This window comes from Pteronotus mesoamericanus, unplaced genomic scaffold (genome assembly GCF_021234165.1).
Source record: "Pteronotus mesoamericanus isolate MK-2021 breed Mesoamerican mustached bat unplaced genomic scaffold, CSHL_Meso_final contig_557, whole genome shotgun sequence".
In the NCBI taxonomy this organism is placed as follows: domain Eukaryota; kingdom Metazoa; phylum Chordata; class Mammalia; order Chiroptera; family Mormoopidae; genus Pteronotus; species Pteronotus mesoamericanus.
The window spans coordinates 798,584-810,636 of NW_026555200.1; the positions used below are offsets into that span (position 1 = coordinate 798,584).

Here is a 12,053-nt window from a genome sequence, read left to right on the forward strand (position 1 = left end):
AAATATCTGAGGTCATTATATGAGGCCTCAGCCATGCAGGGCTCTGGGAACAGCTGTTTAGGGAGAAGAAGAGGGAGCAGCTTGTGCAAAGGTCCTGAGGTGAGAATGAATGATTCGGGTATATCTGAAGGGAACGGGATGTTAAAATGGAACAATATTGGTCTCAATTTTGGACGAGGCTCAAATACAATAGATGTCGATCTCACCTGTATTCCGAGATGAGGTGTGAGACCACCCAATCAGGATTTGCAAAAGAGGCAATAAGAACTGTAACCCTTAGCTTATCACCCGCCTGCAGCTTAAAAGAGGTTAGGAAGGCTAAGAGGGGGCTGGAGATGAGGCTGGGAGTTTGGAGTGGGGGAGAGCTGTTGGAGTTCTGAGAGTCCCTCCTACCAAGAACGAAGGGTGAGGTGCCTGCCCTTCCCTCAAGCCTGGGCGGGGCGCATTTTCAACAAGACCACTTGGAGAGCTAGATGTGCGTCCCCTGGGTGCTTGGGCAGTGGGGGCACAACCATGACACGAGGCCTCACCATGAAGCAGCTAGAGATGAATGACCAAGGTGGGGGACAATGCAGAGCCCCACGAGGGAGCTGCAGGTGGCGGTGACTTCGCTAACACGAGATCACTGGTGGGGGGCCAATCCAATCTGACTGGTGTCCTTATGGGTAGAGGAGATTAGGACACACAGAGACACCAGGGGGCACGCACACAGGAAAGAATGTGTGAGCACACAGAGGACAGCACCACCTGCAAACCAAGCAGAGAGGCCTCGGAGGAAACCGCCCTGCTAACACCTTGATCTTGGACTTCCAGCCCCCAGACCTGTGAGAGAATAAATGTGTGTTGTCCAAGCCTCCACGTCTGAGCTAAGACACTCTACTGAGTTCTCCCAAGTTTGAGGAAGAGTAAGGGGCGGAGCGGGGCAGGGAAAGGAGCAAACGTTCCTCAGCTCCAAGCGACATTTGCCAAGGTGGTTCACTTTGTGGGCTGAGGCACAGACCCATGGAAGCTCCACTGCCTGGAGGCCCCACATTCACTCCCATCCCCCACCAACCTCCTAGGTCACCTTCGCCCTTGATGGACCTGCCAGCTTCCAACTCCTGGGCTCTTCTCTGCACCTTTGCACAGGCTGTTCCTTCTGCCTTAATGCCCTACCTTGCCTAACCCCCACCCTTTCTCCCAGACTAGGCCCAATAGCACCTTCTCCGGGAACCCTTCCTAGGCCCTCTGCTTCCACAGGCCTTTGGGCTTCCTTAGTGTCATGATCAGTTTCCTGCATGGTTTTCTCTACTGAACTGCGAGCTTCTAGAGCTGAAGCTGCTTGTGCTGTGCCCTTCTGTGTCCCAAGGGTCTGACCAAGCACTTAGAACTTAGGTAAATGGAAGGACACATAGAAGGAAGGGATATCGGGAGGCTTGAAACCATGCTCCCCAAAAGGCACGCTCACGGGAGCTGAGCAGCACGGACTGTCAGAGCTGGTGGGGACTCTGGAGGTCACCTGCTCCAACCTCCTCCTCTGCGCAGGGGAAGCTGAGGCCCAGACAGGGGAAGTCGCTGGCCCAAGGTCACAGTGATTAGACAGACCCGACGGGCCCCAGAACCCCCATCTCTCAGCACAGTGCTCCTTGCATGGTGTTGCGCTCTCACCAACCCCCTTTCGGTCCCCTTGACAAGTGGAGTTTAATTATTTACGATGGCGCTTTATAGCTGCGGGTGAACCCACCGGAACATATTTTGTAAAAGTAATGAAGGCTCAGTAATGCGAGACCTCGCTACAGCTCCCGTCACTAAATCTTGGCCCAAGAGTTGGCCAGACTGCATAGGCATTTTTTTTTCCTCCCTCTTCTCTCTTTCGGAGAATTACTGGGTTTGCACATTAGGGGTGGCTGCGGCACAAGGCAGGCCCAAGATGTTTACTCTTATTTGGGGGAAAGAATTGGGCTGCATGGAACCAGAGTCAGAATCTCCCAAGTGGAGATCATAATGGCACGTCCGCGACAGCCCCACCTCAGACACCCACCTCAGATGTCACACGGGGCAGGCAGGGTGCTGTCACAGAGCCCCCACTTGGGCCACTCGCCCTGGAAGGCAGAAGAGACACAGTGACAGTGGAACAGAGGAGAGAGGGCAAACCTGGGAGTCAGCAACACACGTTTCTGCTCCACTTCTCTGGGCCTCAGTTTCCCCACCTGTAAACTAGGGTAGCTGGACAAGACTTTGCCTCTCCTAGTTCCTTCTACAACATTCCATCCTTTTTGTCTAGCAACAAAAAGAGTGAGGCAACAGGCTCATCCCAAGAAAGCACGGGTGCTGTGGGCTTCCCGTGGGCTCTCACTGAATGCTTCCCACGGCCCCAGCAAGCAGACTGAACTCCAGTTTGCAGGTGAGGCAGAGAAAGATCAGGTGCTGGAGAGCAACAGTCAAGGTTTGAACCTAGGCTTTCTGGCTCCATAAAACACCCCTTTAACCATGTCTCTGCAAGCTTTGCACTGACCGTTTACAACAGGCCAGGAGCTCTGATGGGCACTGCTCATTATGTCTTCCCAATAACAGCGAAGTAGGTTTTCTCATCCTCACTGAGACGTGAGACCCCTGAGGCTCACAGTGAACCCAGATCTGGGACCCGGGTTTCCCACCTAACAAGACTGAGCTGGGCAGGCGATGCGGTTTTGAGCCAGGCTGAAGAGGAAGGGAGAGAAATGGGCCAGCGGAAAGCATGTGATGGGGGGGAAGGCGGTGAAGGCATTTAGATGGAGGGTATGTTTGGAACACTCCAGCATTTGGGAGGAAGGATGGTAGCCTTTAAAGAAATTTGAGATGGGACGCTTGGGTGGTGAGATCAGAGGTCTAGACTCTGAGCCCCTCACAGACAGGAGCCATTCGCCTGTGAGTCTGCACGGCCTCAGACTTAGTAGGTGCTCAATAAATGGAAGCGAGGGTTGTCAAATAGGTGACCTGATTTGGACCTTGTTCTGCTACCAATATGTAAGCAACCTTGAGTGCATTTTGTCCCCTCTCTGGGCTTTTTCATTATCCCTTTAATCAGACCCATCTGCCCATGGCAGAAAGTTCTACCAGGCGCCTACTTAATACATAATCCTGCAGGTACAAAGCTTTCAAACCTCCCAGAAAGCAAGTTCCATCAATGCACTCACTACACCATGCCAATATTGAATGCAATGCCAGAAAATTCTGCAAGCAGCTAATCTAAATGCATCCTGCTGGATGCTAGAGCCGTATAATTTTGCTTGGTCCTCAGGAGAGAAGGAAGAGTTGCCTGGCCATTCTCTGTGCAAATTACAGGACTCTCAGGGAAGGAAGATTCATTCATTCATTCATTCAACAAACATTTATTGAGCAGTTACTATGTGTTGGCACTGGTCCAGGCACTGGAAATATAGCAGTGAACAAACCACAAGTCTTGCCTTCCTGGAGCCCCATCATCGCATCTGCACGGGCCCCTGGCCTCACTTGCTCACCCTTCTCTTCTGCAGCAGGGCCAGCCCTCCACCCCCACCCCCTCCACTTATGCCTCCCACTGACTCTCTGCAGCAAAGGCGCCACAAGGCTCCCATTTCTCACCTGGAGAAAGGCCACCTTAACCCCAGGTAGAGGCCAGGCGGTGAGAAACAGGCACTATCTTTAGAGAAGTGAAAGCCGAATTAGTTGCTTATTGCAGAGACAACAAACTAATACCTTAGCAAGGCCCTCAGGGGACATTTTTAAGGCATACCTGATGACTAAGATGTTAGGTAAAGCGATGAGACCAGAGAGGCTTTCCCCCCAACCTCGGATGGCCTCCTGATGGGCCAGGCACTGGGCTAAGGCCACACTCCCATAAAGCCCTAGAGCGCAGGCGGGGCTGATGGCTCCTCCGCACCGTTTTGCAGATCAGGACACTGAGGCTCAGGTAAATTGCCTAGGGTTGCCCAGCTAGTAGGGCTGAAGCAGTGATTCACCGGGAGACTCACTGCCTGCACAGCCCACTCTCCCAACGATGGTTAAACTGGCTGGGTGAGGAATGTACCTTGAATCACGTTCCCCTCAGCAGGTTCCACATCACACCTGCAATTTTGCTCTATTTACATTCAACGAACCCATTCTTTTCTTCATAAATCACGCAGCGTCCGGCCCTTGTCAGAATCGAAGGCCCAATTAACCCTGAATACCGTGGCCCCTTCTCTGCAGACTTGCCCCAACCCCACAGTTTTTCTGGCTGGGACTATTACAAATCTGGTAGAAAACCAGCCCAGCAAGCAAGCATTTATTCTACAGTGACCGTGTTGGGGGAGGGGGAAATCCACATGCCTTAAAAAAAAAACCACCCACAGTAGCTAAATTCTGACTGCCAAGCCTTTATTAGTAGTGATAAAAGGCAGCAAAAATGCACAGGGTTTTCTACTCCCAGGTGGGGGTTGCAGTCTCAGGAATTAGTCATGTTTTGACTGGTAGAGTTATGGAATTTATAATAGGGGCCCTGGAGAAATTAAACATGGTTTACAGCCAACCCCTGCCCCCAGCCGAATGTCTCCAGCGGGAACTATACGCAGGGCCCCTGGGAACCCTCCAGGAACCTGGCCTGCTGGCCTGGAGAGCTGGAAGGAGGTGGTGACCCCCACAGTGCAGGGCTGCAGGGGAGGTGCCTCCGGCTGCTCCTCGCTGCCCTGGGGTCACAGCCACGCCTCATCAAATCCGGACAGTGTGCACCAGGTCTGTCCTCTGTGTGTGGGGCAGCACCGCACCCCGAGCAGGATTCAGGAACGCTTGTTGAATGAATCTGCATCTTCACCCCACCCACGTCATCCTCCCTGGGCTCAGGTTGGTCTCTTTCTGGAACATCAGGGGAAGTGGCATGAATTTGGGAAAGTCCAGTGAACTCTATCTTAATTAAAGAAAAGAGTCAGACTCATCTCTCACACTCTGATTTTAGGGCCTTTTTAAAACACTAAAGATCCCTGAGAGCAGTTGTATATCAAGAGCCTAAGACCTTAATGGAAAAGTTCATCAAAAGAACTGGATGGAAAGGAACCTTTGCAAGCAGCATGTGTGAGCTTTGGGGCTCGGTATTGTGACTCTCCATGTGGTTGATTGCTCCCAGAGTCTTCAGTCCTGGTTTCTTGTTGCAGAAGAGTGGCTTAGGGTGAAAAATTAACCCTTACTGAGCGCCTACCATGTGCCAGACACCGTGCCAACCAACTTTATAAACATTCTTCATTTTAACACAGCCTAGAAAAGGACTCAGCACAGGGTAGGTGCCTAACAATATCCTTCAGCCCTGGGAGGTAGGTGCTATTACTTCTTTGCAGATGAGGCAGTAAAACAAGACAGGGGCCCTTCTTTGCCCCGTGCAACACAGCACGCAAAGTCGGGAGCAGAGCTCAAGCCTGGGGTGTCTGATTCTGACACCAGACTCTTTCTGGCCAGCCAGGGCTCCTCTTTTCTCAGCAGGGACTGGCGTTTTGGAACAGGTAGGTGATCAGGAGTGGAGCAGGAAGAGAGAGCGCTGGGAGCTGTCCAGGATTTGCAGTGCTGAAAGGGAGGGCGCACGGAGCCAGGCAGGCTCTCAGCTGGGGCAGGGCACGACTTGCCCTTGCCATGTCGTCACTTCACTCTCTCACCTTGGTGACCACTCTCTCCAAGTCCCACATTCCCAGCTGCCTCTCCTGCCACCGCTCAGGCCAATTTCTCGTAAACTGACAAGTACCAGACAGCTGCTAGACGACAGGAAGGAAGATCTGTTTGTCTCTCAAACCCACCACAACCGCAAGTACCACTAAGACCAAATTTCCAGTCTAAGGCATCAGAGAGGAGCAAGGTCATGAACAATGCAGAAACATTTGACCTAGAGTCTAATGGAATGCATGTTTTCATGATTTATGTTGTTGTTCTGGCCTGGTTCCTCTCTGGGCCGTTCTCCAAGCTGTAACCAGAGCTCCGGTTCTTCAAGTGATGTCATGACTCTCCTTACAATTCCAAGAGGCCTCTCCATCGCCCTCAGGATGAAGCCTTCACTCCTTAGCATGACACTCCACGTCCTTCAAGAGCTGGCCCTACCTACCTCCACCTCCGTCTGCCCCCACGTCCGATTGCCCTTATTCTCCAGCTATGCTAAACGCCCACTATGGGGCTGGTGGCAGGGATAAGCATTTCAAACAAAAATAACAGCATGTGCTAAGTCCTGGTGCTCTAGCAAGAGTCACCTCAGGTGTCACTACTATGGAAAGACCCCTCTGGCTGACCGCCTCTCCCGGAAGCCAGCCACTCCATCCCCGCGATAGGTCTGTGTGCAGGATATGCTTCTGCTCCATCACTCAGCCAAGGAGAGAATTACCCTGCCATGCTTCCTCCTGGACAGCAACCCAGCACTCTAAGATGATTTGTTCATTTTGAATCACTAGTACCTATCTGCATGTGAGAAAATAAAAATAAACAGAAGAGCCAGGGTTTTGTTTTGTTTTTTTAAGAACTTGCTCAATAGAGGCTGATGTATACAGAAATAATAATAGCTGACCCTTACGTATGTGGTACTTGCTAAGTGTTTTAACTCATCAAAGCCATATGGCAATCATCAAAGTCACTCCGTGGTATGCATCTTTATTAGGCCCATTTTACAGATGGGAAAACTGAGGCACAGGAAGTTAAGTAGCTTCCCCCATGGTAACAAAGCCAGAAAGCAGCACAGCAAGCAAGCTTATCCAGACAGTCTGGCTTCCGTCCCAGCCCCTATCCATTCCACTTTTGGCCTCCTTGCGGAAAGGGGACCTAAGGTGGGAGAGGCAATGGAAGTCTCTTCTAGAGCCAGGAGGGTTCTAATGTTAACATTGACCTTGTTCTTTGCATCAGCAGAACCTAAAGCTTCTACCAAGATTATCTCAGGGCACTCAGGCATGCAAAACATACCCAAACCCAAATACAAGGGTGCCAAGCCCCAGCCTTGGCAAAAGAAAGTGGCAGGACTGTGCCCTCACAGCTGGAAATGGCCTGGCTAGGGGCCCTTTCCTTTGCCCCTCTGCCAGCCCCACCTAGCCCTCCCTCCCCAGCTGCCAAGACCCCGCTTCCCACCCCCTGCACCTGGCTGCCCCTGGCAGGCAGCCTCAGACCCCTCGTGGAGGATAAGCTTCCCCCCAGCTCTGAGCAGCTGCCAGGCCTGGCATGCCAGAAGTTCCGCGTTAGGTTGATGGCCCCGCACAGCCCCATGGAGCTGCTATTTTTAATTTAATTGGTGAGTTGGAGGAGAGAGATGATACCCAGTGAGAGAGTTTTAAAAGCTTTCAGGGTGGGGAAGGGGGGAGAGAAAGCAAAAAAAAAAAGTTCGTAATTATACACCAGGAAGCCAGATTTGATGCTTGAACAGAAAGGTTAAATGTTACATTCAGAATAAAATGAGAAAAAGAGTTCTGATGACAGTTGCCCAGAACTAAATAAGGAAAAAAAATACCCCTTTGCCCAGCTCCCTCTGCTCCCTTACACTCTTTTCCGTGTCTCCCTCTTCTGCTGTTTAAGGCTCAGGAGTATGCAAATAAACCAGCTTGGAGCACAAAGATTCCTGCTCAGTATATCAACACCTGGCCACCACCCAAAAGCAGCTTTCATCCAAGCGTGGCAAAATCCTCATCTCTCAGGCCAAGAGAGCCAACAGGGTGCAGAAAACTGGGAAGGTGATCTGGCACCATAGGTAACAACATGGGCTTAAACATAGATGGACCTAGGTTCAAATCGCTCCTCTTCCAAAGGACAGGCGTGGTGGGTCAGCTCACCGAATGTCCACATGCCTATTTCTTTTAGCTACCGTTAAGTTATGAGACATAAGCAGAAGTCTGCAGGTGAGGCTTTCCTAATATAGAAACAGACTCAGATGGCACACTCCTTTCACCCTTCCTTTTCCTGCAGGAAATGTAGCCATGATGCCTGGAGCTTCTGCAGCCCTTTTTTGATCATGAGGTAACACATTAGAAATGTAAAAATGGAAAGATAGAAAGAGTCATTGGTGACATAGATATACAACTATTCCACTGAGCTGTCTATTTGTTACCTGAGACAAATTCCAATATGTTTCAACCACTTTTAGTCTAGTTTTCTAGGGATGCTGAATCCATTTCTAACTGACAATCCCTTATTAGCTTCAGCTGGAGTATAAGCCTGAGCAAATGCTTAACATCACTAAGCTTCAATTTTCCAATTTACAAATGGAGAAGAATACCATCAATTTCATGGTGTGCCTGTAAGGAATAAATGCAACTCCATTTGTAAAGTGCTCACCACAATGCCTGGCAAGGAACAGTGGCTGCTGTTGTTATAAATACTCCTAATTAATAGGTGAGAAATACAAAAGTATAAAATTTAAAGTGACATCTCATATTTCAATAGCACTTTCTGGTTTTCAAAGTGCTTTCTCATCCCTCATCTTAGCTCATCCTCAACCTCAAATTTCTGACAAAAGGAAGTATTACGCTTTAATTTATACCTGATAAGACTCAGGAGTTAAGCAACTTGCCCAACTCAGCTAGACAGGGTCAGCCTCTGCCTCAAGTGTGATTCCAAGTCCCTGGGGCCTGTGCCAGGCTGGTTTTGAGCTGTTCTGCAAAAGTGGCATCATTTCCGGCCCCCACTTCTTTCCCTAGAGGCCACTGATAGCTCAAGTCTGGGGATAAAATTGTGGCCAAGAGAACACAGTCCACAGGTCAAGGACACGGTGAGCTGGGCTCTGGCCTCCAGTGTCCTTCTGCTGTCCAGGAAACATCGGGGCCCCTTGGGCCCTCATCCTTCATCCACTGTTACTCTATTCCAGTTCCCAACACTGGAACCAAGAGCCCCTTTCAGAAGCAATGATACAACATAGTGGTTGTGCCCCAGTCTGGATTTGAACCCAACTTTCTCCATTTATCAGAAAAATATTTGTTAAATAGTACGTTATGACTCCTTTCTCTGTATTAGTCAGAGTAAGCAACACAGCTTCTGTAACAAGTAACCCCCGCACCTTAGTGGCTGACCACGGTAGGTTCTTCGTCATGTCCCAGAGCAGTGCATGAGGGGGAAGGGGCTCCGGCCCACCCGGTCATACAGGCTCCTTCCATCTGCAGCTCCTCTAAACCCTCCCCGCTTTGGATCCCCTGAATCCTGCAGGCAGACAGGGCTATTTTAAGGGTCAGGCACACACGAACTGGCCAGCGCTTCTGGTATGGTCACGTGGTCCTACCCAACTGCCAGGGAGCTGGGAAGCGTTACCTCCCAGCATGCCGAGGAAGGGGGCGGAGCATGGTCCCCAACAATTTCCAGTGGTCTCAGGCTACCCCATTGAAACTAGGCATCCCTCCAACCCCCAGGTCACATGACTTTGCTACATTTGATGTATTTCATTCTTCATCATCAAAATATAGTGACTTATGTATGCCTCTGTCCCCACATAGGCGGTTATCTCTTGAAACCAGAAATCTCACGCATATTTTTCACCTCCAAGTCCCCCGTGCCTGGCGTAGTACCTGGCACACAGTAGGTTCTCAGCAGTTTATCAAATATTACTAATAGGAACTCAGGCTTGAACAGAATGTTGGAACACCTGGGATGAATGGCGAGAAAGAGCACGTCCAAGGAAGAACAGGAGGCTCCGGGCCCTTACCCGTCCTGCTCAGCAGTAACCACTGTCCACAGGCCCTGAGTTCAACAGCTGCCCTGGCCCACCCTAGTTCTCACAGACTCACAGTCCCTTGGTCTCCCCAAGGGACTGCACCTACTACCCCCCATAGATCACAGAAGCTGGCACTGGTTCCAAACAAGTGGTTTATTTGCATATATAAAACAAGACCCTGGCCCTGCGGGAAGGGCACGCCTCCCTGGCCAGAGTGTAGAGGAGTAGAAACTTCAATCCTCCCCAGCCTCACCCTCCCACTCCCCTACTCAATAATAACCCTCTCTTGCCCCAGTTAAAACCTACTCACCTAAAAGAATGGTCAACCCAAGCGCGATGCCAGTGAACAATAAGTGGCTATGAGGCATGAAGATGGCAGCTGGCCACTCCCATACTAATAAAAGATCACCTCTGGAAAAACTGTCCCCTGGAGCATTTCCAGGGATGATACCCTGCTCTCCCATGGCTTGGATCCCATTCTTGAAACAAGATAAAACCCCAGCACTTAAAAAATCCCCCATGAGCTCAGAATTCCAATGCCAGCTAACCCCACCCTGACCCAGGCCCTCTCACTGAAATTTATCCACCCGCGTCCATCAGGTGAGAGCCCAGTCTCCACCGCGCACACCAACAGGGCACACAGCCTCTATCTCTCGTTATACTCCTCCTTGGTCATCCACTCAGACTTGTACGTAGACAGATGAGCCACAACAGACGCTCCCAGCCAGACGCTAAAGTTTCTTTTAGAACCTACCCACACCGTGGCGTTGGTGCCAGCAGAATGATTTGTGGCCAACTCCTTGTACAGGCGGTCGGTGAAGCCAGGGTACAGGGTGTTCCCTCCACAGGCTATCACATGGGAGATGAGCAGGGGCTGTAAGGAGGCCTCACAGGTTTTGATGGAATCCATGAGAGCCTGGGAGACGCTGGGCCCTTGCAGGTTGAACACCTCAGGGCTGAAGAACATCTCGGGGGCCAGCCGCTGCATGGGGGTCAGCTCCGCAGAGGTGCCATCCGGGAGCTGGTAGGTGTTATTCTCATCGGAGCCACCCGGCAGGCCCTGAAGGAAGTCCAGCGCCTCCCCCAGATTCTGCGGCACATAGCACTGGTTCATCTGAACGGTGCCCACCATGTGCAGCCGAAATACCTTGTGTGCATTGACGTCATCCTTAAAGAGGCTTTTACAGAGATAGGCGGAGAGATCCTGGCCGGCGAACTCCAACGTCGTACAGCCGGCCTGCAAGGGACGGCCCAGGTGGAAAGGTTGCACTCGGGTCAGGCCATAGCCAGAGTCTACCACCACGCCGGTCAGGAGGCCAGACGAGTACAGGGACATCTCCAGCTGGTCAGCCAGGAGGAGGGACGGGACGTACAGTGACTCAAACATAATCTGCAAGAAGGGAGAAAACAGACACACAGGGTATTTTCCTTGAACAAGGGTCCTGACCCATTTCTGTTTTACAGGTACTACAGGAAACATTTGTGGGGCAAATGATGAAGAAAGAAGCCAGACATCCTAACAGCCAATCGTGTCTGAACACAGAGTGCCGGCTCTTCCCCGCTGCCCAGCCGCAGCAGCCTCAAGAAGGCCTTACCTCCAGTGTCTTCTTTCGGTCCGCAGGCTCCTTCAGGGGGCACTCAGTGAACAATACAGGGGAGACCTCATGTTCCCATTTGTGTTTCTCCAGGACAAAGGACCACATGTGCTCCACACCCTCCCAGTTGAGGACGCGGCCACGCTGAATGGGGTAGCTGAAGGTGTCAGGATGGAAAACGTCAATGCCGAGACCCAGCTGCCGCTGGGCGGAGCTGGGGCCGGGGTTCTCCCTGCACGGCCTGTAGTTCACGATGCTCGGGAAGATCATCTGCGGCTCGTTCCAGCCGGAGAAGCCAGACTTCAGATAGCCAGACCCGTGGTCGATGACAATGGTGTTCGCAGTCATGGCAAAGGCAGGGGAACAGGTGAGAGGGGTCTCCTGAACTCTGCTTCTCAAGGGTGTTTGGCCACCTATGGAGAGAAAGGCTCAGGTTCTCTGTGGACCCATTCTGGGCTATGGTGGGATGCTCCCCACTCTCCACCCCAAGTCAGACCTCAGGACCCTCACAAGCCTGTCCATTCCCCCTTCCAAGCCTTTGCACAAGCTGTCACCTGCACCTGGAATGTTCTTCCCATCCCAAACTCCCAATCGGCCTGCAAGGGCCACCTAACGAGGCTGTAGGAGAACACCTGTCTATGAAACCAGGTGGGTACTTCTGCTCCACAAGAGCAGAGGATGGGCCCTACCACTCTTTGCAGATTCAGCAGGAAGTTTGTCATCCAGGAAGTACTGGGCGGTGGTTGGCTGCCTGATTCGAGCACACACGGAACACTAGCCATCGGTCTCAGGGGCCGCCGCCCTCCACAATAACAGTAGAGTAGCGACAGCGG

General features: G+C 51.6%; 1 protein-coding gene across 1 annotated transcript; it reads right to left on the bottom strand.

Annotated features, from left to right (window-relative positions):
- Positions 1-10,271: 10,271 nt before the first annotated feature.
- On the bottom strand, positions 10,272-11,568 carry ACTL8 (actin like 8). Its single transcript, XM_054579661.1, has 2 exons — positions 11,221-11,568; positions 10,272-11,015 (listed from the first exon to the last, which is right to left on the bottom strand). Exons 1-2 carry the CDS (start codon positions 11,566-11,568, stop codon positions 10,272-10,274), a joined length of 1,092 nt encoding a protein of 363 aa, XP_054435636.1.
- Positions 11,569-12,053: the final 485 nt, after the last annotated feature.

Bases quoted from the DNA above. Each gene is read 5' to 3' on its own strand.
- ACTL8 (XM_054579661.1), bottom strand. From the start codon at position 11,568: ATGACTGCGAACACCATTGTCATCGACCACGGGTCTGGCTATCTGAAG. The intron at 11,016-11,220 runs GTAAGGCCTTCT...CCCTTCTTGCAG, and splicing joins ACCGAAAGAAGACACTGGAG to ATTATGTTTGAGTCACTGTA.